At 35.9% G+C, this 26492-nt stretch overlaps 1 protein-coding gene across 6 annotated transcripts in view; it reads left to right on the top strand.

Moving 5' to 3' along the window:
- Fars2 (phenylalanyl-tRNA synthetase 2, mitochondrial) overlaps window positions 1–26492 on the top strand; it is a 393632-nt gene that overhangs the window by 85645 nt on the left and 281495 nt on the right. For all 6 annotated transcript variants that reach the window (XM_090356419.1, XM_090356420.1, XM_090356417.1 and 3 more), the window contains one exon: window positions 12074–12205. In XM_090356419.1, coding sequence (XP_090212545.1) covers window positions 12074–12205 — 132 coding nt within the window. The remainder of the gene's footprint in view (window positions 1–12073; window positions 12206–26492) is intronic.

A 26492-nucleotide genomic window follows, 5' to 3' on the forward strand; every position in this document is an offset into this window, starting at 1 on the left:
GATCCTTTCATTCAGCGTCCTACTATATGGCCTTTTGTATCAAGGTTTTGCTCTATTGCAAATCTCTGCTAGTAGAGCCCAAGGTTTCTACTGATTATGACAAATGAGGGAAACCATTGAGCCTAAGTTCCTTTGAGTCTGGCTTACTTCACTTAATATGATCTTTTCTAAGTCTTTCCATTTCCTAACAAATGGGGCAATGCCATTCTTTCTGACAGCCACATAGAATTCCATTGTGTACAAATACCACAACTTGTTGATCCACTCATCAACTGAGGGACATCTAGGTTGGTTCCATATCTTTGCTATGGTAAATAGTGCTGTAATGAACATTGTTGTGCTGGTAGATTTAGTATGTCCTTGTTTCTGGATGATTCGGTAAATGCCAAGTAGTGAAATTGCTGGGTCATAGGGGAGCTCTATGTTTAGTCTTTTGAGGAACTGCCATACTGCTTTCCATAGTGGTTGATCGAGTTTGCACTCCCATCAACAGTGTAGTAGTGATCCCTCCTGGCCACATCCCCTCCAGCATCTGTTGTTACTAGTTTTCTTGATCCTGGCCATTCTAACTGGAGTAAGGTGGAATCTTAGAGTTGTTTTGATTTGCATTTCTTTTATGACCAGAGATGTTGAGCATTTCTTCATGTGTCTATAGGCCATTTTTGTTTCTTCTTTAGAGAAGACTCTCTTTAAGTCTTTGGCCCATCTTTTAATGGGATGGTTGTTACTTTCGAGATTAGTTTTGGATTGATTCAACTTTTTGAGTTGTTGATATATTTTAGATATGAGGCCTTTGTTGTATGGTTGGTGAAGATCTTCTCCCACTCTGTAGGCTTCCTAATTAGGTTACTAGTTATGTCCTTTATATTTTTAAGGTATGAATTAATGGTTTAGATCTTTGTGAGATGGAGCCTATAGATTTTATAGTTCATCTAATCTGAGGAACAGGAAAATATGAAACTGGCATTAGCTAGAAAAGGAAAACTTTTTACTACTTTGGATAAAGATGATGATGAAGAAAGATGAGTCATCAGTGAAGGGGAAAATTGTACTAATTATACTAATTAATTAATGTGATTGTGTTACCATGTTATCATTAAGTTGATAGAGCAAGTTTCTTACTTGTATGAATGACCCCAGTGGAAAAACTTCGTGTATTGAGATAAGATTACTATTAACAACAAACATATTAACAGGTTTCATGTAAGAGGAATAACATTATTAAGAGCTAAACTCTTATTTCAGTTACTTGCATTTAGTTCCTATTTGTTGACAATCTCTTTCCTCCAACTGTTTCTAACTACAGGTAACATGATATTTTTCTACTTTAGAATAATATGAAGCCAAAGTTAGATTTTTTTTGGATTGTGACCTACATTTATGAATTATTTGGTGCTGAGACTATAGCATGAGGTTTTAGGCTCAAATCCTCAGCACTCTAAGGGCGCTAAAAAAAAGAGAAAAGCATGCATAGATGATATAATTCTAGCATAGCTAAGTTTCTTTTTTTATTCTTTTGTTCTTATGAGATTAAAACAATATAATCAATGATTAATGACTTTTAGAAGGTTTAAAAGCCAACTCACCTCCAATTATTCCAGGGCATAATTGAAATAAAATAAACTATCCATAGTTAAAGTATACAATTTGGTAAATTATCATATGGTAAACTGAACTTATTTGCACAGTGTTATAATTTTGTAACATAAGAACAGAATGAAGATAATAAATGTATCTATTTGTCTTCAAATGTTTCTCCCTTAGTTGCCTATATCTAATGGAGGCAGCTAATCGTCTCCCTTTTTATCACTATTAGTCAGTTTGGGTTTTCTATATTTATGAGAGTACAATGCTATCTTACCTTGTGTAATTTTCAAGTTTTCACTAAACATAATAATCAAACAATTATGTTTAGCATTATCTGTGCTGTTGGTGTGTGTCAATAGTTCATTCATTTTATTACTGAATAGTATTGTAGTCCTCAGCTTATCTAATCAACTACTCTACTATGTATAGAAATTTTATCTGTTTTTAATCTGGGGCTATTATGATTCAAGTATTTATGAACATTCAGGTAGATTTTTTTTTAGATATAGAATTTTATTCATTTGGAGTGACTCCTTAGTAGTGGAATGAGTAGATTATATGTTAGGTATATGTTTAATTTTCCAAGAAATTACTAAGGTGTCTTCTGAAGTGATTGTACTAGTTTATATTCCCACCGGTAGTATATGAATTCCAGTTGCTCTAGATCTTCAGTAACATTTCTTCTGGCCATGTAAATTTTAACCATTATAAAAGGAATATATTGCTTTCATCAAATAATCACTTAGCATTATGAACTTTTCTAAACAGTCAGGCAAAAAGCAACCTACAAGAGACATGACTTAGCATAGTGACACAATATACGTAGGTGCAAGCAAGAAACACACCAAGAGTTAACTACTCTTTGTAGTTAGTAAAGTTTGTTACATATTTCATATGAACAACACTTGAAAAAAATCTGGGTGTAAATATTGGCAAAGAAATGGAGGAATGAGGTGTATACAAAGTCTCTTCCTGCAAGAGTCACAGTCATTATTTCCAGGAAGAATGTTTGTACTCAAAGCTCTGGATTCATCTCTGATTCGCCTCTATATACAGGAACTTATGTACATGTTTAAAAGGATTTTAATAGTTTATTAATTTCTGCTGTTCTTTTTGTTGCAATATATTAATGCCACGGTATCAAAAGTATGGTTCATTTAGAAAGCACTATATACCTTTGTGTTCCATTTACATACATTTTTAAAAAACTTACCAACTTCAGAATGTTATCATCTTAGGTGGTGGGTAGTGTAAACAAAGAAGCTTCCAGTATGCTCATGATACTTTAAAGATATGACAAAATGTTTTGATTTAATAAAATGTTATAATGGGCCATAGATGATTTCTGCTTTCTTGAAGTATTTCATATTAAAATGATATAACAGTGAAACAGGTTTCAGATAGAGATTGTTTATGTGAAAATCTTACTATAGCTACCCTCCTTCCTTTTGTGATAACAGAAAGGAATTATGGTGTTTTTAATAGTAATGTAATCTGAAATTTAGGGAAATGTTTTGTGTTGGTCAGGTTATTTTAGAGATAGGGCAGAATAGAAGAGATTCTGATATTTAAAGGATATAGTATTCTGCCTTTAGTAGATTTTCAGAATAATTTGGGCTTATCTTTTTCCTTGTGAAATTATTGAAATAATTTTTTAGGGCCATCCTTGTTCATGTCTTTCTACACATTTTTTCTAGTTAAATATTTTTCTGTATGTGAGATTTAGAAACTTGAGTTTCCACTGGATTTTGGGTGTCATGTTATGAAAAAGGTACAATCTATGACTTTAAGAAGCCATAAGATTGGGCATGGGAGCACAGAGTAGTGGTAGAGTGCTTGCGTAGCATGCACAAAGCCCTGGGTTCAATTCTTTGGTACCACATACACAGAAAAGGCTGGAAGTGGCAATGTAGCTCAAGTGACAGAGTGCTAGTCTTGAGCAAAAAAGTGTTCAAGGGCCTGCCCAGGCCCTGAGTCAAGCCCCAGGACTGGCACACACACAAAAAAATATGAAGCCATAGATCCTGGAATCCTGAAGTGTCTGTGAGCACATAATGGTTACCATCTTACAGATGTAACTCTAGGTGTGACTTAGTTAGTAGAACTCTAGTGAAAGTAGCAGGTACTGAGTTTGAGTTCCTGTCTTGGACATAAAAAGAAAAGGAAAGGTTCCTTTTGCAGGAGTGAGCCACCCTCCAGGAGAGCTTCTGGTGGAGGAACAGTGCTACTGACTTGGAGAAGATGACAGAACTAACAGTGAAGGGCACTAAGGAACCAAACAAGGAAGAAATATAAGAAAACAGGTCAGACATAAATGCTAGTGTTTGAAAGCAGTCATATCACTGCAGCAGTGACTGAGAAAAAAAAAGAGGAGAAAGAGAGGAAAATGTTGACAGCAGATCTTTGGTACCATGAGAAATAGTAGTGTGGGGTCACTATGAAGTTCTCTGAGATGTTTATCAAGTCAGTTAACGTTCACTTTTCTAACATTTAATTCAACATACTTTTTTCACAAGAAAATAAAAGGAAATATTACTTATAAAAGGTCTCTTATAAATTTAAAATGTTAAATTAATATGTGCATATTAATTCCCATTGAAAAGGGAAAAATTTTGCTTGCTTTGTCTTTATTGCATCTAGTAGGATGAGATTTCTTTTTTTTTTTTTTGCCAGTCCTGGGCTTGAGCTCAGGGCCTGAGCACTGTCCTTGGACTTTCTCAAGGCTAGAGCTCTACCTCTTGAGCCTCAGCACCACTTCCGGCTTTTTTGTATGTATGTGGGTACCAAGGAATTGAACCCGGGTCTTCGTGCATGCTAGGCAAGCACTTTAACCACTAGGCCAAACTCCTGGCCGAGATTTCTTTAATAACTGACTGAGACACAGCAGTATTTATGCTGAGAATGGCTTTAACCTTTACCAAAGGCCAGTTTAATGATTTTTATGGTTCCAAGGTTTTCTTTTCTTTTTTTTGCCAGTCCTGGGGCTTGAACTCAGGGCCTGAGCACTATCCTTGGACTTTTTTTTTTTTTAAATTTATTCAAGGCTAGTGGTCTGCCACTTGAGCCACAGCACCACTTCCATCATTTTTTTCTATGTATGTGGGACCAAGGAATTGAACCTGGGTCTTTGTGCATGCTAGGCAAGCACTCTACCACTAGGCCAAACTCCCAACCCCATTCTTTTTTTTTTTTTTTTTTTTTTTTTTGGATTGTGAGGCTTGAACTCTGAGCCTGGGTGTTGTCCCTGAGTTCTTCAGCTCAAGGCTGCTGCCGTACTTCCCATATTCTAGTTGTGATAAGAGTCTCAAGGTCTTTTATGCCTAGGCTGGCTTTGAACCTGTATCCTCAGATCTCAGCCTCCCGAGTAGCTAGGATTATAGGTGTGAACCACCATGCCCAGCTCCAAAGTTTTCTTTGTGATATTGTTTTACATGTTTGCATTTGTATAGCTTTCTTTTCTTTTCCTTCTAGCTTTTTTTCCCATAGCTACTATGTTTGTTTTTTTTTTTTAAATGAATTTCTTCCCCCTAGTTGTAAAGTTCACTTCCAACATAGTGTCTCATGAGTATCACTGTTGCATATAGGTTTACCTTTTGTCCTTTATCTCACCATTTCTGGATTCACCTTCCTATCCCCAAATCAGATAAACTTATATACAAACAAAGGGTACCAAAAATAAAAAAACAGTTACAGCAGGGGATAAACCAAAGAGGAAGAAGGAAAAAATATGAAAGAAAAAAGAAATAACTGTGTACAGTACACTAAATTAAAAACAAAACAAAGTAGTTTCTTTCCAATAGCATTATTTTATGTTGTCATATGTAATAGTTATTGAGCTATTGTGATTCTCTGCTAAAACTAGTTATTACAAATGAGGGAAATCGTGTTTCTTTGGGTCTGACTTACTTAAGACTTTTTCCTTTCAAAAGCATTCATTGATTCACCTTTTGTCCTTTGTCTCATGAACCAATGTTACAGTGATATTCACAGGATAGTATGTTGGAAATGAATGATACAACTTGGGAGAGGATGGGGGAAGGAAAATGGGAGAAAAACATGGGACGGGGTATCAGTGTTCAAGAGGTAATGTACTCACTACCTGATGAATGTAATGTAACCACTCTACATTATTCTTGACACTAAAATTAAAATTGAAGATTATTTTAACAAAAAAATTCATTGAGGTAAAAGTTTCTAGGCAGCAGATTTCTGTGATCATGATTTTTCTAACTATGAAGATTTTCTTGACTTGGTAGACATGTTCATGGCTAAAATTTAGAAATCTCAAATTTTGAAATAGCAAAAATATTGCATTTATTCACATATTTATAGATACAAATAGGTGCACATATATATTTCAACAGTGTTCATGCTTCATTATTTTTAAATGCTGACTTAGGCTTTCAGATTTCATCAGAAGTAGTTCTATTTTTAAACAGTCTTAAAACTTATTTAAAAATTAAGTAGTTGTGTAAAGGTGTACAAAGCAGTTTATGACTACAATATATCTTGATAAATGTCAGCCTTTTCAACATTCTCATCCATCTCTATCCCCAACTTTCCTCCCTTTTCTTAGTTTTGTAGGATATACACTGGATTTTTTTTTTTTTTTTTACTGCATTCTGTGCTCTTCTCTTCATTTCTCTGCCACTTTCCCATTGGCCTTGCCCCACCCCTTTCAGTACTTGCTTCAAACTCTTCATTTGTAAGTTTGAATCAGAGTTGTGGAATGGAATTATAGTAAACTTGGAAAAAGTCTGTGAGAAATTTTTTTCTTTGCTTTTTTCTGTGATCATTTCAATACCATTCACATAGTAAGGAGACCTTTGGAAAGTAGTGCAAAATGGCTTTCCCAGACAGCTTTGCCTTGTGTACATGTGTCTTTTGTTGTGTGCCACCCAGATTCTGGCTGGTTGAGCTGTGTGAGACTGTCCTTGGTTGAGCTGTGTGAGACTGTCCTTCGTGTGCTTTCCAGGCTTTTCACATCTGCTTGTCACTTCTTAGAGGACATCCCCAACAGAATGGGAAGGTAACTCAACTCTGGGTCTGTTAATGAACTACAATGGTTAGAAGGTATGTGGTAAAGAAAACTGACTGTGTTGGACATTTTTACTGCTTATTCTGAACAGTGCTTGAGAACAACTCTTGAACAACTATTTGAGACTGGTGACTGTTTCTTCTGATCTCTCAGTAAAAATTGCTTTCTTTTAATTGCAGGCATTTCGCAGGCACCATATAGTTATAGATTTTTTGTTTGTTTCTGGTATATATATATATGTTTCTGTATATATGTGACCTCCCTAAGTACCATCAACTTGAATGTCACTTAGGTTAATAATAGCAGATAATGAACATAATAACATTAGAAATAATAGTTGCCGGGTTCAGACCCTTTGTTGAGCCTTTTTACAAAGAGTTTATTTTTCTTTTAAATAACAAAAGGTAATATACATCTCAGTTTTTAGATAAGTGAACCTGATACAGGGAAATTAATAGCACATGAAGACTACATTACTGTAGCATTGGTGGCACAGTTTTAACTCATGTTCCTAAACCCATGTTAGGGGTTAGCTGTTCTGAAAAGACAAAGAAATAGTTTAAATAATATTCTTGAGACTATAAGGCATTTAAAAATCATGAAGTGAACATAAAACTAAGTAAAAACCAGGCTTCTCTCTAGGTGTTGTCACTTGGCTCTTTCCTTACTCTTCTCTGCTAGTCTCTAACTTGTCTGGCAAAGCCTCTTGTTTATTACATATCCAGTTGTATTGTACATACTGATATGAGGTAATAACTTCAGTTCACTCTTTCTAATTAATGAATGGAAACTACTTTGTAGATCTCAGAAATATTCAACAACTGTGTGTGTGTGTGTGTGTGTGTGTGTGTGTGTGTGTGTGTGTGTGTGTGTGTGTGTGTGGCGAGGTGGGGAAGGGTGCTCTGGGATTTGAATTCAGGACCTGGGCCCTATCCCTATGGTTTTGTGCTCAAGGCTAGCACTTACTTTGTGTCATAGCTCTGCTTCCAGCTTTTTGGTGGTTAATTGGAGGAGGTAAGAGTCTCATGTATTTTTCTGCTTTGGCTTAATTTGAACTACTTTCCTCAGATCTCAGCCTCCTAACTATCTAGGATTACAGATATGAACCCTGCTCAATGCCTTTATAAAAAAATTGTTTTCATGGTCTAGGCTTTTCACTTTTTATTGTTTTTGTTGAATTCCTTTGTTCTGGAAAAAGTTAACAATTAGAAAATGCTTTTCCTTGTGTCAATTTGTTCTTATTACAGCTCCTTTAGTTTTAGGTTGTTTTTTTCTCTTCCTTTCAAGTGTGGTTTATATTATTTTTTCTGCTAACATTTCAATTGTACCAGCATCCTAAGGCTGTTATAAGATAGGTTATCATCAAGGACATACTAAATCCACTAGCACAACAATGTTCATTGCAGCACTATTTACCATAGGAAAGATATGGAACCAACCTAGATGTCCCTCAGTTGATGAATGGATCAACAAGATCTGGTATTTGTTCACAATGGAATTCTATGCTGCTGCCTGCCAGAAAGAACGACATCGCCCCATTTGTTAGGAAATGGAAAGACTTAGAAAAAATCATATTAAGTGAAGTAAGCCAGACTCAAAGGAACTTAGGCTCAATGGTTTCCCTCATTTGTCATAATCAGTAGAAACCTTGGGCTCTCCTAGCAGAGATTTGCAATAGAGCAAAACCTTGATACATAAGACCATATAGTATGACACTAATTGAAAGGATCTCTAGTATATAGAAACAAAAGCCATATAATGAATGATTGTTGTTCTTAAGGTACTATGTTATCTCTCATCTCTTTTGCTATCCCTTGGTCATCTCATATTGTTACAGTATCTCACTTTGTTATCTGATATATCTGATATATTTGTATTTGGTTATTTGAAATTGGATAGGGGATGGGGGAAAACAAGATGGGGGGTGGGGGGGAGGGTAATGGGGACCAAGACATGGGTATCAATGTATGTGAAATAATGCACCTTCTATCTGGCAAATATCATGTAACCCTTTTATTAATTACAATAAAAAATATCAAAAAAAGAATAAAGGTAATAAAAATAAGATACAAAAAAAGTACCAAAGAGGAAATAGCCAACCATTTCAATATATTTATAATAAAATTGAAAAAATACATGAAAAAAGATAGGTTATCATTTTGAGAATTAAAAAGAAACAAAATAACCCTTTAGACTACTTTTATGATTGTGGAATTCAGTCATTTCATTAAGAACAAGGATGGTGAGGAATTAGAATTCTTAACATTTTAATTCCATTTTCTGCCCTTCAGGGTGTATAGCCTTTTTTTTATCATTTCATACTTCAGTGTTTCCTTTAAAATGTATTGGGATTAGTCAGAAAGAGAAAGGGAAGGTGCTGCTTTGCTGCCCACTTAGTATGCTGCCTCTGGAGTATTAAGATTCTGTCTTTCTTTGTTTAAAAGCTACCAGGCCATGGCAATCATTGAAGTGCATTTCCCAGAATCCCCTCCAAGGGTCTTGGTTTCTGAGAGTACAGGTGGCCTACAACTACCAGCTCCTTGAGGAACAGCTTTAACTGCCAGGATCCCCTTTGCCTTAGATCATATCCTTCCCAGGTCTTTTTTTCATTTACAGACTGAATGTAACAGGAGTTTTCAGGCCTTCCAATAGAGTAGTTCTGATGCTGCCCATTCCAGTGCTCTGTCAAGAATCAGGCTTGTGAGGCCCAGTTGCAGGTCGTCTACTTCTCTCTCTGCTCAATGGGTTGCTGTTACACTTTTGCTCCACAGGTGCGAATTCCTTCCAATTTACGTTCTTGCCAACCTCACTGGCATCAGGTCAAATATGGTCTCATCCTATCAGAATCTTATGCTGTGAAAGATGTTCTTCTCTGGAGTAAACTCAAGAGATATTGATAATGAAGACTTCATGTCTTGTACATATTCTCATGGTTTAAAAAGAATGCACAAATCCTAATGGCATTGGGCAGGACTACTGGGACCAAAGGAGATGATGCTGTGGTTCATCCCCCAAAGGTGGGTTGATGTTAGGCTATCTCATCTGCTGCATGACAAGTAGCAGCAGGAATATTCTAGTGTCTATGGAGCCCATAGCAGGTGTAGAATGAGGGCTCATGAAATTATGCCACTGACAACTTCTAACCTCATTATGAGATGGACAAAAGATACTTTCTTAAGATCCAACTCCTAAAGAAAAGGAGTCTGTGTAGAGGTGTTAAGGAACAATTACTGGAAACATAGCTCCCTCCTCCAAGTAGCTGGAGACTGGCAGCCATTGATTCAGTTTTACTATGGTGGGGGATGTTGCTAGCCATTGATTTACCCCATTCCTTTGTATGCCTTTGCAGAAGGAGTTGTGGCTAGAATAGTACTAACATCTTCTAGTGTGTGCTTGGGGTGAGAGGGTTCCACACTAGAAGATTTTATCTTTTTTTGAGAGGAGAAAGGTGGTATTTATTAGTCTTAACTTTGTAACACTGTAGTAGCAGAACCTTGGGAGTCTAGTATGTGGGCACCCAGTTGTTGCATTAGCTATAGAAGCTGCCTGAAGGGGCCAAATGAATGGTCTTTTATCATCGGTTTTTTGGTTCTTCATCTGAGACCTGATCTCTAGTTTGACTCTCACTAATTATTAGCTATATATTTTTGTCTCTATGGAAGCATTGAGTTAATGGTAATCTGGAATGTTGTGTAACATGTCTAAGGACAATTTAGAAGTATTCAGTATTTATTACAATTACAAAACCACTCTTTTGGTCCAACAATACAATATTTTTATTGAAGTATTGCTCTCAATAATAAAATGTTGAATAGTATCACAGTCTATGTCAGTTAGGGACTTCTTATGTAAATCTGAGACAGGCACATAGTAAAATAATTTGTAAGAGTAAGAAAAGAGATGAGGACGTACTCTGTGCATTAAGGTGGGTAGCTAGAATAAAAGGGCATCTTATTTGTAATCACAGTTAGAAAGACTTCTCTGGAGGCAAAGACGGTGGGAAATGTCCACTCATCCACTTGCCCACCCATTCTGAACCATGTCTCTAGTTTGTCTTCCCAGTGAAGAGAGGGTACACAGGTCAGTGATTCTCTAGACTTCCCAGGGCCCTATCCTCAACCACTATGTTCTGTTATGCTTGTGAGCTACCACACCTGGTCTAAATTGCTATTCTATCAATGTATTATAGAAGAAAGGAAATATTGTATTTCCATTGCAAGCAAAAATTAATTGACACTTGTCTTAGACAGCAGGTAATTGGGAAAAAGTTAAAATAGAGCAAAGGGAGAAATTTATCCTCTCCTATGTAATTTGATCTATGGAGAAGACCCTATGATTTTTTTATTCCATTTCTATCTGATGTTTGATCAATGGAGAGGGAATTAGGTATTTATTGCCATGGTCAAGTTTGAGTGTAGAATAGACCTGGGGTATTTTGGACCAGTCATCTGTTAGCCATATGAGTTTTTGGACATAACATTTGATCAATGCAGTATTTTCTCCCTATGTATAGAGTGGGAGTATAGAGGCACAGTAAGTGCTCAATAGATAGAAGTAATTATTTCTTAGTATTTTTATTTATTGTACATTCTGATTTCTATGGGATTTAAAACAGATAGTAGAGCTGCAGTGTAGCTCAGTAGCAAGGGACTTGTCTAGCAATTGCATGCTTGCCTCTGTGTGTGTGCGTGCACGTGTGTATGCTTGAACTCAGGGCCTGGGTGCTGTGCTTAAGCTTCTTTTGCTCAAGACTAGCACTCTGCTATTTAGCCACAGCTCCAGGTTTTGGGTAGTTACTTGGAGATAAGAGTCTTATGGACTTTCCTGCCCTAGATGGCTTTAAACCCATATTATTTGCCTCCTGAGCAGCTTGGATTATAGATGTGAAACACCATCACCTGGCTAGCATTTTTAATTCACTGGAAAGGGAGGAAAACTGCCTCCATGGAAAATTGGACATATAATCAGAATTGGAAGAGTCTGATTTTACATATATTGCTGTGGATGGATGAACTTCCTTTTGTTTCCCCAATACATCTTTTGACTCTTGGAATTAAACTTGGAACAAAATTTTTCTTTTGTCACTTGATACGCAAATTTGGAAGCCAGTATAGTTTGTTCTACCCTTGTTATTTTCAGAAACTAGCAGAATCACCTGATTTCTCCTAATTATGGCCCAATCTTTCCTTAGCCATATGGTTTTGGGGAATTGACAGGTGATTGATTTGGTTTTAGAGGATCCTGGAAAAACACAAAGTGTTTTACATATTAGAAAAGACATACCCAGATTTTCACAAGTTTTAGATTTATTGCCTCACCTAACATGTTGCAGATTACTTTGTTTGCTATTTATTTTGCTAGGACTGTGGTGTCTGGTATCATGAATTGGAGGCTAAGTCTGATTACAAGAAAATGTAGACTGCCTTGTAACTATTTCCCTCTCTGCAGGGCTGGAGATAAGATGGGTGGAGTGCTACTTCCCTTTTACTCATCCTTCCTTCGAGATGGAGATCAACTTCCATGGAGAGTGGTTAGAAGTTCTCGGCTGTGGGGTGATGGAACAGCAACTGGTCAATTCAGGTATGAAAGTATCCCCAATTTTGTTTCCAAGCTGCTTTAAGGGACTTTCTTTTCTTTTACAGGCCTATTTTGTTTAGACAATCACAACATGTATATATCAATCTAGAGACAGCTTTCCTGATCTCTCTTCATTGCCATTACGTTCATATCTGACTCTGAGCTAGGGAAGAACTTACTTGACATATCTCATTTTGAAAAGATCTCTTGTTTTTGGAGCTTTTCCTTGTATCCCTGGGCTACTTTGCGTATGCCTTGTGGTTTTAAGTCTGTTGATATGTCATTGCTCTGCACTTGCCCCAAAGGTGTTCAATTCATATCATCAAGTGCGATTTATCTCCCAAACTGTTTAAGAACAAATCTAATTCACATTTTTTTGTTCTTGTTGTGTTCAGTGTAGTACCCCTAAGTCAACAGCTACTTAAAAAATACACTTAAGCACATTATAACAATCGTTGGGCTCACAGTGCTTAGCTATACTCCACCCTCAATGTAGGCAGTACCATCAATTAATAATAAGTGAAAAGACATGACAAGGTTGCTGAATGCCCTTGTCTGTAGGTACTTGAGAAAGTGCTTTCCAGGGCCTGCTCTTCTTCGTTTTCGCAGGAGCATTGCTTAATAAAAATAAAGATTATTATGTGAGTTTCATTTAACAATTTGCTTTGGAGTTTAAATTCTCAAGGGACAGTTCAGAAATTAGCATTTGAGCTCAGTTTGTAGTAACTACCAAGTGGAGAAGAATGGGTAGGGGCCATCCTAATTTGCTGTGTGACTAAGACACCTGTTCATGGGTTAGCAAATGGCACTGAAGTGAAACTAAGGAGAACGAGTAGTGTGGAGTATAGGAGTTGTGTTCCCTGGGCTGGGACAGATCCCTGATGTCCCCTTTTTACACTCAACTCCTAGTGAGTACTGCTTTGCTTGCTGTGGGTCATGTCATTCAATTACTGACATCATGGATTTTGCAAATTTAGAGTTTTATTCACAAGCTGTTAAATGTAAGGAAGCAGGAGCCCAATCTCAAATCCACTTCCATGAGGATAGGGCTCAGAGGTATATATGAAGTAAAGAAGAAGGGAAAGGGGACATAGTCAGTGGTGTTCTCATGCATATTTTGTCTTTGTAGCTCTTCATGGGACATGTGTTTAGAAGTGATGGTGGTAGAACCATCTGAGGATTTAGCTTTCAGCCTTCTGACACCAGAAGATCTCTTACTTGACAATCGGAAAATACAAGATTGATATTTCAACTACTTGAAATAGAAATGCCTTTAAATTCCTAGTGAGCATACATCAAAGGTGGTACTGATGGCAAAATTAATGGGAGTATGCTGTTTAGCTTTGTGGTTTCTAAAAGCAAGTGGAGCCACAGTTTTTGCTCATTTTTGCTGTTAGGTCTCTTCTGTCTGAAGAGTCTTTGTATTTACTTTGCTCTAAGCTATTTCTTCATTCTGGTGAGTTGGATGAAGGGATGCCCAGCACAGGACCCAATGGTTTGTGGGTACTTTCAATTATTTTAAGAGCTATTTTGGAAGGACAATGGAACCCAAGAAAGATGATCAGGATGACTTAGAGTTGTGAGATTTGTGTTTGGATGTCAGGCAACCCTTGTTTTTTTCTTTCAAGACTGTCACCAATAGCTGTGTGTCTTCAGTTGTGTTCCGTGACCCTCAGTTTTTTCATAGTTGAAGTGGGCACAGTGTTGTTCTTCTCAGAGTTCCATTATCAACTAGGTGATATATATCAGTTTTTTAGGCCTCACACAGAGTTAGCATCCTGTGGAAATTCATAGCTGGTGTTATAATATTTTGACTTTTTCTAGTGGGCAGTCATTTTTCAATAGGAGTCTCTTTAACAGGAAATGCTTTAATAGACTAATATATCATAATGGAAGTAGTCACCTCCATTGATCTGTAATCATTCCTGTACCCACAATTCTAGATTGAATGATTTTAAAGGGAAAACAAAAACATATTAAAGAACTGAAGGGAAAAATATATGAAAAAAGAAAAAAAAGGAACTGAAGGGAAAATCAGCTATCCATGTTCTTGAGTGTCGGTAGAAAACACTGACTACTGGGACAAGGTTTACTGAGTTAACCCCAGAAGCTCTCTGGTCTTTTTTTTTTTTTAAATGCAAAATATTTGAATGGGTCCTAGGCTTCCGACTGAAGTATCTGATGTGAAGGGGCCAGATTAAGAAGGAAATAGCAATTATCAACTTAGGTATCATTTGTAACTTTCCTGCATTCTAACAATATCCTCTGTGGGATTTTCAAAGTTTATTCACACTATAATTAACTGATACAGTATCTGAAACAAGTTTCTAAGTTATTATTGCACATTAATGAGACTTCTGTTCTACAATTAGATCATCTATGGCAGGTTATTTTTGAAGGGAATGATAACGTAGTGAGCAAACAATGACAGCTAAAATTCAGACATGTTTCAGTTATTCACAGTGATGTTAGAACTTGCTTCAACCTGGTGGAATTTCATACATAAATTTAAATATCTTGCAAGAAGGGAAAATGAAGGAAATGGAAGAAGGGGTGATTTTCTGAAAGATATTCAGTATGGTTTTGTGTTTGAAGTTATAGTGAAAGATTTTCTTTCTGTTCTTAGACTCAAATAATGCAATCAAATCGACTTATATAAGGTTTTAGTATGTGCTTGTCAGTTACCAACCCGCAATCATTATTTATCATGTGCTATGAACTTCTTACCCCCTAAGTTCTTACAGCCTAAAATAGGACTAGTTATATATATTTGATTCCTTCACTTCAGCTTTACCATCCTTTTCTCCTACATTTTCCTCCTTTTCTCCCCGCTTTCTCTCCTCTTCAGTCTGTTCTCAAGATTTCTATAGATTTCTCTTTCTTTAAAGTTCTTATAGAGGAACAAGTTAAGTACTGAAATCATCAGAAACCCAAAAAGGTGATGATAGAACAAGAAAATAGCAGACATCATTTGAACTGTTACTATATGCCAACATCTCAGAAAGCAAGATTTCTTGTCTTTTGTTTAACAAGATGAGATAGATGGTGTCATTACCCCCTTTTTATTAAGGCTGAGAACAGTGATCCAGATCTAATAGGGAGTGCTAGTTGAAGTTACCTATCTTTCTGACAGCACTTAACAATGCTACACTACAGTGCTGCCTGAAAATTGAAAGGTTTTTGAAGTAGTTAAATTGATTTCAAATAAATCATTGTACCTAACATAGAATGAAGATCTCTAACAAATAGCAGGCAAAATTTAACTTGTTCTTTAATTAGTTACCTCTTAAGAATGGCGAGGCCACCTTGTGTGTTATCTCCATTTAATTAAAAGCATGAAATTAGATTGTCAATTTAAAAAGTCAGAAAGTACATTTTACACATTGAAGTTGACTGTGATGTTTTATGTGCTTTTGTGCATGAAATAAGAGTCTTCCAAGTGGCTTAAATAATTCTTTCTTAATACATCTTTAGTATTACTTCAGGTTCCTTAGACTTAGTAATTGTGATATGAGTATTCAGTGTTTCCCTGATGACTTGGATATTATCATTATTATTTTTTCCATGAGGAGGTGTTTTGAGGACAGCACTGAGTCCCATTCTCAAGTACTACACATTTGTTTTTGCTGACATTTGTTTTTTCTGCCTTTTCATAGGGTATATGGAGCAGAAACATCTGAAACTAACACCTGGGATGACTATGGGCCATGATCATGCCAGGAAGGGATTTAAATCATTTATTGAGTCCTCATAAAGTTTAGGCCAAGGAGGAAAAAAACGGCACACTAGAAAACAGCCTTTTTTTTTTTTTTTTTTTTTTTGCCAGGTCTGGGCTTGAGCTCAGGGCCTGAGCACTGTCCTTGAACTTTCTCAAGGCTAGAGCTCTATCACTTGAGTCCCAGCACCACTTCAGGCTTTTTTCTCTGTATGTGGTACCAAGAAATCAAACCCAGGTCTTCATGCATGATAGGCAAGCACTCTACCACTAGGCCAAATTCCTGGTCCCTAGAAAACAGCTTTTTAAAAAACAGAATTTATGTCCTTGTGCCTTCATTATTTGTAAAATGACTTTTGGGAATACATTCATGAATAGTTCCTGTTTTTAAAATATCACTTTACTGTTTGTCATATATTTATAGAAATCCTTCTCAGGCTATAGGACACTGAATAATCATTGTCCTTTGAGAATATTACAGCACACAGAAATAAAAAGAGAGCTTACAGTCCTATGTGGTATTTGTAACGGGAAAGTTGGCAGTGTCAGGAGGTGGAGTAGAAAAGCTTATGCCAGAAAATTGGGTTGATTGCTTTTGGAAGGAATATTGATTATGTAGATATTTGAAATATACATCTCAGTCTAAATTAGATTCCTGATATCAAGGAATTAGGTACTTTGCTTTTGCTTGGTTGTTCAGTGACATTCTCAATGCTTTCCATGTATGAGTGTGGATCTGTTTCATTTCTTCCTCTTTCAGTAGCTGAGCTCTATAGGCTTCTACTTGTACTTACATGGTTTAGTATTACTGATCTCACTTGGTGACAAGACCCAACACTGTATCAAAGCATAGCATATTATTAGCTACAAGTAGATATTGCAGTTTATGGATTTGGTATCTTTTGTGTTTAAGGCACAAAAGAGACAAAGTGGAACTTGAGAGATATGCCATTTCCCTAAGGTGGTCAGTGCTACATGTGTCTCTTAAATGTCCCCTAAAAATGCTCATTTGTTAAAGACCTGGTCTTTAGCCTCAGCTATTGGAAAGTGGAATCATTAAGAGGTAGGGCTTAGGGGAAAAAAGTTACATTTCTGGAACATGCCCTTGAACTGGATATTGGGACTTCACACCCTTTGTCCATTTCTTATCTTCCTGGATACCATGAGATAAGAACCTTCTTCTGCCTTGTTATGATGTGCTGCTTTGCTACAGCCCCCCAAATAATGGAAGAACTAAATATATAGTCTTTTGTCAAAACAATGAGCCCCTCTTTTAAGTTGACTATCTCAAATATATGTGAAAACAACAAAAACTGGCTAAGGGCTGGGAGCATGACCCAGTGGTAGAGTGCTTGCCTAGCATGCTGGAATCCTGGATTTTACTTTTCAGTACAGAAAAAGGGGCAAGTGGAACTGTGGCTCAAGTGGTAGAGTGCTAGCCTTTAGAAAGCCCAAGACAGTGCCCAGGCCCTGAGTTCAAGTCCCAAGACTTATACAAACAAACAAACAACAAAAATACTGGCTAACTCGTTACTTTTATATCAGTACTATTTTTGGTCTCTGTAGTCTACCAGAATAGAGTGTCTTCTACCATGATTATAGAGTTATATATTCTGTCCTTTTATTCTGTCAATTTGTCTTCCATTTTCTGAAGCTATATTATTAGGCATCTGCATTTTTATAGCTGGCATGTTTTCCAGAAGAATCATCTTTTTTTCATTATGATATAACCACTTTTATGTCTGTTAATTCTTTTCCTTGAAGTCTGTTATTTTAACATATCTATTCCAGTTTTATTGATTCACTGCATAGTTATCTTACTATTATTGCAGTTATAAATATTATTTCACATACAGTGGAAGCCTCACCATTCAGTATTACATCTTTTTCTTTGAACAGTATTATCCTTTTTAAGGATCTTAAGGGAAAAGGAGTATTCTTTTGCATTTATCTAGTTATTTACCACTGTTACTCCTTTTTCTTTACTTTTGAAGATCTCTGTTTCCTTCTAGTATTTTTTCTCTTCTGTATGAAAAATTTGCCTTGGCATTTATTGTAGAACACATCTGCTAGTGATGAATTTGTTCCTGCTCGTTCTTTATTTGATCATGCTTTCAATTTTTTTATTAAAGAATTTATTAACATTAATTTTTCCATCATATTTCAAGTAACGTGTTTAACAAACAAGTATTCAAGAAGGGAATCTATATACAATCACAGGCTCTTAATTTTTAGAACATAATCAAAATTAGGCTAAGGGTTTATATATCATAGATATGTATTAATCAATGTAATAAAACATTATGTCTATATAGTCATAAGTTTTTTTGTTTATGTAGTTGTGTTTATATTTCCCGTACTATGTCCCCATATGATTGGGTATGCAAATATTGAGTCCTCACTCTTGCACTGTTTAGATCTAATAGCCACATATTGGTCTTGACTTGTCTCCCTCACCATGATTTGTTCTAGATTCATCCACTTCCCTGCAAATGCCATTAGTTTATCTTGTCTGTTGGCATCTGCAGTAGGGCATCTGAATTGTTTCCATTGCCTGGCTATTGTGAATAGTGCAGAGATAAACATAGCTGAGCAGGTGTCCTTGACATATCTTGGGTTATGATGTACAGGATAGATGCCCAGAAGTGGTATGGCAGGATCGTAGGGAAGGTCTATTTTCAGTTCTTTAAGAAATCTCCACACTGCTTTCCAGAGTGGCTGAACTAGTTTACAATCCCACCAGCAGTGTAGTAGGATTCCTTTTTCTCCACAACCCCGCCAGCATCTGTCATTGTCTGAGTTCAAAATCTTGGCCATTCTTGTTGGGGTAAGGTGGTATCTTAGGGTTGTTTTTATTTTCGTTTTCTTTATGACCATGGATGATGAACATTTTCTCATATGCTTTTCTGCCATTTTAATCTCCTCTTTCGATGTCTTTCTTTAGTTTCCTTGCCCATTTAGTGAATGGTTTGTTGGATGGCGGGTGATTATTTTCTTGAGTTCCCTGTAGATACTGGAAATTAAACATTTGTCAGATGTATTATTGGTAAATATCTTTTCCCAGTTGGTTGGCTGTCTCTCTACTTTTGTGGCTATGCTTTTATCTGTGCAGAAACTTTTTATTTTTAGGTAGTCCCATTTATCAAGTCTCTCTCCTATCTGTTGTGACCCTGGATTCTGTCAATTTTTTTTTTATCATGAAGGATACTTGTATTGAATGTGCAATTACTGAATGATGAATATTTTTCATTCCTCCTAGCAATTTAAAAATATTTTGTTGTCTTTTGCCTCTGGTTTCTGAAGGAAAATATATGTTGATTTTTCTTAAAATTTGTATATAGTATGTTATCCTGTTTTGGCTATTTTCAAGTTAAATTTTTTGCACTACTACTGAGACTTGAACTCAGAGACTTGTGCTCTTGCTCTGTGGCTCATGCTCTACCACTTGAACCATGCCTCTGGATCTGGCTTTTGCAGATTACTTGGACATAAGTGTTGTGGGTTTGTCTGCCTAAGCTGCATACAATCCTCAGTCTTCAGCTCTCAGCTTTTTGGGTGGTTAGGATCATGGGCACAAAGTCACCAGTGCCCAGATCTTTCACCATCTTTATTCTTTATCCTTGGTTTTCAGCAATATGAGCTTGATGTTTTTAGATATGGTGCTCTTTCAGTTTATCTGAATTTCATATTAGTTCTTTTGACTTTTGTCCTAGGAGAGTCAGATTTGCTTCCTTTTATATTTTTTTCTCTTTACAGTTTTTGTTTTTGTTTGCAATTTTTTTTATTGATAACCTTCATGTTTACTGTCCCCTCTATTACCTCCATTTTACTGCCTGGGTCAAAAAGTAAGTTTTTTATTTCATAAATATTTGTTTGTTTTAAAATTGGTATTTGATTTTAATTCATATTCTATTTTTATTGCTGAGGATACTTTTATTTTCATTGTTGCCATATATAAACACATATATACATATATATGCATGCTTGTCTGTATGACAAGTTGCTTTAACTTATATACATAACTTATATACTTGTCTGTATATACTTGTCTGTATACATAACTTATATACTTGTCTGTATGACAAGTTGCTTTAACTTATATACATAATAGTTTTATCATCTAGGTTGTCTTGACTTTTACATCTGTGGAGAATTACAGACATCTTCCTGGTCCTTTGTCTAATAATTTTGTACTGGGTGCTGGACCTAGTGAAGGATCTGAGAAGAATTCTAAGATTTCTGTTGATGTTTTCAGTAGGTAAGCAGCCTATAGGAGGCTTGGCTATGTTTGATTTGCTTTCCATGGACAGTGACTCAAATCTTGATGTCTTTCCTAGAATGATTTGTGAATTTTTCTCATTGCTATGGCAAAATATGTGGTAGAAACTACTTAAGGAAGGAAGAATTCATGTGCATAGTCAATCTCATTTAGCCCCATGGGAACGGGAGTATGTGGAGAAAGAGATTGTTCATCTTGTAGACTGGAAGCAAAGAGAGAGACAGGAAGGGGCCAAGAGCCCGACACCCACCTAAGTACCTGTCTCAATGACCTATTTCCTTCAGGTAAGTTTCACCTCCTAAAGTTTCTAGAACCTTCTGAAATAGCACCACCAGCTTAGGACAAAGCATTCAAAACAGAATATATTCAAAGTACAACTCAGGATAAGTTTAAAATAGTAGACCTGGCTCATATCTCAATTTAGTTCTCTCAATTTTTTCCTGGCTGGCATGAGCCTGTGCTGCATGTATTGCTCAGTGATTGGGCTATTACTTGCCAAAGTACTCAGCCATATAATTTGAATATCTCATTCTGGACTTTCTTCACCCTTCAATTCTCCCTTCCCTTTCTAGGTCACAGAGACCCTTCATCCTACATACAGATAGGTTTCTCTTTGACTTACGTGCCTGTAATATTGTGTAGTTCTGTAGGTAGGGCCCCCTTTGAAACAAAATCATATGAGAAAACCATGTAGAAAATTACACTGTGCATTCTCTTCCCAAGTTTATACTCTCTTTTGTACTTTTCCTGTTTGTTTACTTTCCAGAGTATCATGCTAATTGCTCTCTGTCCAGTCCCAGAAATTTCAGTTGAAATTTGAATGTGAATAGATAATAATGGGCTTATGTCCCATCGAGGAACTCAAGTGTGGATTATGAAGACATTCTAGATAAAAAAAATAATTCCATGATAAAAACATATGCATTTGGGGAATATGTGATTGTATTAACATTTCCATATTTAATCCACCGATTTTTTTAAAGTTAGAAATAAGTCACATACCTTTTGAGGCAATTAGCAAGTCTTCCTTGTATGAGAACTTTCTCCTTTCCTTCCTTTTCCCCTCATCTTCCCTTCTTTCTTTCTTTTTTTCTGTGCCTTTGCCTTTTTTCCCCCCTTAAAAACAATAAATCAAACTCATCTGTATCAGTCTTGCATGCAGGTTTTGTCTGATAGTTGCTCCTTGTGCTATTTTCAAGCTGTCAGAACAGGGACATTCATTTAAATATTGATATATATATATATACATATTCCATGTTTCAGAATAGATAGTAATATGGCAATACTTTTGTTTTATGATAAAACCAATTTATTGTAATTGAAAATTTAAATCTAGTATTAAAAAGAAAGTAAAAATAATTTCATGGTTATTTATATAAAAATTTAAAAACCTTAGGCATTTATATACAAATCACATATTTTAATGTGCAATATATGTATGTGTTAAACAAAGATAGAATCCTTTGATTTTTTTGTATTCGTTTTTATAAAAAGTATCTTTTCATATCGACAGTTATTTATGACCATCATTTTTGCTGCTAATGGTCACATAGCCATTGTGCTTACATCTCTAGTCATTCCCATACTGATGAGTTGTTGATAGTCCAGTGTTTATAGGTTTCCTTAAGCTTTTTATTCAGTATTTGCCAAGGATAGTTTATAATGCATAGTGCTGTGTGTCCTTGGGTAAGGAAAAAAATGTTTACATTAGGCAAAAGTATGTTTTTCCCCCACATCCTTAAGAGCAACACTAAACAGAATTGTTTTATATTTAATTTTATAGGGAAGTAATTTTATACTAGCATTATTTTAATTACTATTTTCTTGTCACTAATATAGTTGAACATGTTTCAGAATTTTTTTGGTCCAGTGTATTTTCTCATGGCAATTGAAATGGGTGAAAAGGTATTTTCTGCATTTTTAAAAAAAATTTCCACCTCAAATTATAACTTTATTCTCATTACCTTTAAGCTTTTCTATATTCCCATCTCTTGCCTATCTTCTCTTCCTTTCCTCCTCTCCTTCCTGTGCAAGAACATTGTTCTGAATGTTGTCTTGAATTTCAGTTTTATTATTAGGTTATGAAACAGAACTTTCACCTCTATTTTTACAAATGGAATGATACTGCAGATAATTGTACCAATTGTGACTCATAATACATTATGAATCATGTATGTTGTCATTCAGAAGGCTTTAATTTAGTTTTCAGTATCTAAATTCTATATGCTATTATTTAATGACCACTTGATTATTTGAGAAAGAATTTTGATTTTTGCTGAGAATTCTTGTATTGCATTCAGTATGTATAATATGCGTGCTTGCCTGCCTGCCTGCCTGCCTGCTTTCCTTTTTTCCTTCCTTCCTTCCTTCCTTCCTTCCTTCCTTCCTTCCTTCCTTCCTTCCTTCCTTCCTTCCTTCCTTCCTTCCTTCCTTTCTTTTGTTCTTTTTTTTGTCGGTTGTAGGACACTTGAACTTTGGGCCTAGGTGCTGTCCCCGAGCTCTTCAGCTCAAGACTATTGACCTACCCCTTGAACCACAGTGCCATTTCTAGTTTTCTGGTGGTTAATCGGAGGTAAGAGTCTCATGGATTTTAGTCCCTGGGCTGGCTTTGAACCATGATCCTCAGATCTCAGCCTCCTGAGTAGCTAGGATTATAGGCATGAGCCACTGCTCCTGGCTATAATACTTTTTCTAATATAAATTTTATAGAGCGGAACTGCTAAGTCAGTACTTAGGAATATCTGTAGCTTTATTGACTATCTCCAAGTTTCTTAAAATAGTTTGTGTGTTTTATAATTCCTTGAGTCTTTGCATGGAAGTTTGTTGTCCTACATCATTTTGAATACTTATATATGTGCACACATATATTCATTTGACACTTATAGTTTTTCTTTCGCTTATTTTAGGTATGGTTTATTTTCTCATTTTCATTCCCCCATTTACCTAAACACCTGTTCCCCTACCCCAACTCCAAAACTCATAGTCTCCCTATGTAAGCTAAGTTGGTTTCAAACTTGAGATTCTCTCATCCTAGCTTCCCAAATTCTGGGATTACTGATTTGCATTAGTATGCCTATTTGTATTATGTTTTTCTCTCTCTCTTGGATTTTTAGTGGATTGGTATGAATGTACATGTTATTGGATAGTGATCATTTGCCATTTCTCTGTATTACTATTCCCTAAGTTTGTAGCTTTGCTTTTTCTATTTTTCTATGTTGATCTTTCTCTTTTGAATAGTGCTAGGTTTCTTTACACCATATTATTCCCCGAAGTAGTCATTTCATCAGGAAATGTGAGTGGGTGTAAGTTGACAAGTTCCATGAACGTAACTCTTCTGCTTGTCATGCTTGATTCTAGTAGTTTAAGTCTCTGATGTTATTGCTATGTCATTCATCTTTCAGTACTGGGATTCTAAATGTTTGATGACTTCCAGGCATCCAGGCTCTTTCTCCTGTGTTTTGTCAGATTTGGTCCCTCCCTCTGTGACAGTTTCTCTTGGCTGGAAAGGTGTGTTCTAGGATTAGCAATGAACTTGTCTAACTAGGAAATGTAGCTTGAGGCTTGCCTGGGGACCCCAATTACAGTATTTGTTCAGAATTGGGTACATTTCCTATTATATTTTTTCATTTTTTCTTCTAATCATGCTTCTAATCCAGATCACTCTTCAATTCTTCTCTTCCTATCATAAAAGTAAAGGTTTTAGCACTAGTTTTAAAGTACATGTACCTACATTTCTTCTGTTTTTATGTGTTTAGCTATGTAATTTCTATACATAGAAAGTAGGGAGATTCTATCTTCTGAGAATATTCTTTTCAAAGCCTAAATTTTGTATACTTGAGGACTATATAAAGTCATTGCCATTTAATTTCAGAGGTTTCCTTCTATTCACAGGAACTAAAATTTACATTTTCAGCTGCTCGTTTTCCTATTGTATCCCAAATACAATTAGTTATAATAAAATATATGAAAAAATAAGATGTGATTACAGTCAGGCATGGGACCGTAGCTCAATTAGAGACTTTGGTCAAGTATTAAAGGCCCCGATTTCTTCATCTATAAAATGAGTGCCCTAAATCATAATTCCCAGATTTCCTTTTAACTCTCAAACTCGAAACCTCCTAAACAAGAAAGAGATTTTTATTATTAATCAAAACTTTAGAAGATTGCATTTTGTTTTATAGCACCACACAGAAAATTGCACACCAGCAGGATTTTGCTATATTTGTTTGTTTAATCTGTTTTCCCCCATTTAAAGAAATTCTCAGAGAGAATAAAAAGCTAGGATGTATATATAATGAATTTTATTTAAACTGTTTATGAAACTCTTACTTTATGGGATCACTGTAGCTTTGCAGGTAGGTAGTGACATGTTCCCAATGGCTCAATTTGATTTTCCCACTTGCAAAAAGGCAATTTAGAAAGTTTAGGAATTATTTATGGTACTGAGGGGATAAACACAATCTGCTAAGTTATTTTTCTTGTGCCATTTTTTTCAAGGTTCACGTCTGTGTTTTAGGCTAGAAGCAAAGTCTTCATGAAAATGGCCATGTTATTATTGGATTCATGACATAAATATAGACTAGATAAAATTTATGTGAGTTTTTTACATTGATATCAGTCAAGAAGTCCTATGCCTGATTTTATATTGTGACTTTTAATTGTCAAAATTTAGGATTTGAACATTACTATGTGTTCCAAATACACACAAATTTAGTATTAACAAGTGAGGTGGGTTGAAATGTTAGACACCTTTTTTTTGGTGGACAACATCTGAGTTAGGAAGAACTAGATTTCAGTGAGGGATAGAGAGGTCTGCAGTTAATTTATTTGACCAAAGAGTCCCTGTAGAAATCCTCTGTTTTGTGGGAACACATCTCAAGGAGAGTTATGGAAATGTTCATATACTGACAGTAATAGAATGAAATGTATTTGTGGAAGTCATGCCAAAGTATAACAAAATATAAAATCAACTTTTTTTCACCCTAAAGTGTGTCTTTAATGTGAAAGGAAGCAGCTGGTATCAGCATTAGTAATTTAGGACATCTATTTGGCATTATAGACTATTTGTCTGTGGATCTCTGGCAGTTGTAGATTTATGGTCTTAGCAAGCATTAGAAAGGAAATGCTCTCCAATTTTATTATGTATACCTGAAATTTCTATTTATTAGAATCATCATTCCTCCTCATTTTCCAGTCCTTCGGCAGTGCTATATTAAGAATCTTTGTTGCCTTGTGTTCTATTGGATAATTGTTTCCTTTATTTGTAGTAACTAGAGTGTGCCTGTAAATCTATAAGTAAACACATTGGATGGCAAAAGAAAAAAAATAAACTGGGATGTGACAAATTATACAGATCTCTAAGAATTCATACAGAGTGAAACCAAAGGAGGATATTCTTAGTAGAGAATCACAGAGAAATAGCCATGTGCATCTGATCATATAAATTAATATTTATTGAAATGAACTCCCGGAAATAGAAGCAAGATTTTTTTTCTCTCTCTGTTGCTCTTTTTTGTTTTCCTTTCCTTTTGTTTTGTTTATCTGTCTTTGTGAGTGTAAAGGAGGCACAGAATTGGTGGGACAAAGGGTGAACAAATATAGCAATTTTACTTGCTAGTAATTTTACTATGTTGAAATGAACTATACAACTTCTTGGTGGGGAAAACTGGGAGAGTGAGGGAAGGGGTAACAGTGTATAAAAAGAAATGTACTCTTTATCTGACTTAGGTAATTATAACCCCTCTGTATATCACCTTTACAATAACAAAGAATAGAATAGAATAATCTATGTGGCAGGCCTTATGCTAAGTGCAGTACATGTAGGGGTTGATTTCTGCCTTTGAGCTATATACAGTGGTGGAGACCTAAGGTAAGCCATTGTATTCATACTCTGTGTGCATGCATGTGCATGCGTATGTGTGTGTGGGTATGTGGTGTGTCAGTGTGTGGGGTGTGTATGCGTGTGTGTGTGTGTGTGTGTGTGTGTGTGTGTGTGTGTGTGTCAACATGCTTGAGTCTTTATTGGGGTTTGAACCCAGTGGCTTGAGCTCTTGCTTGGCACTTTTGCTTGAGGCTGCTGCTCTACCACTTGAGCTTCCACTTATAGCTTTTTTCCTCTAGTTAATGGGAGAAAAGTGTCTCTTGGATTTGTTTGCACTGGCAAGCTCAGAACTATGCTCCTTAGATCTTGGCCTCCTGAGTAGCTAGAATTTTTGTGAGCTGTAAGTGCTCTGCTGTCCACAATTTGTTGGTTAACAATGAACAGAAAAATCGCTTCCTTGAGATTGTACAGGAGA

The sequence above is a fragment of the Megascapheus bottae genome, chromosome 22, assembly GCF_031878675.1.
Source record: "Megascapheus bottae isolate mThoBot1 chromosome 22, mThoBot2.hap1, whole genome shotgun sequence".
Classification (NCBI taxonomy): domain Eukaryota; kingdom Metazoa; phylum Chordata; class Mammalia; order Rodentia; family Geomyidae; genus Megascapheus; species Megascapheus bottae.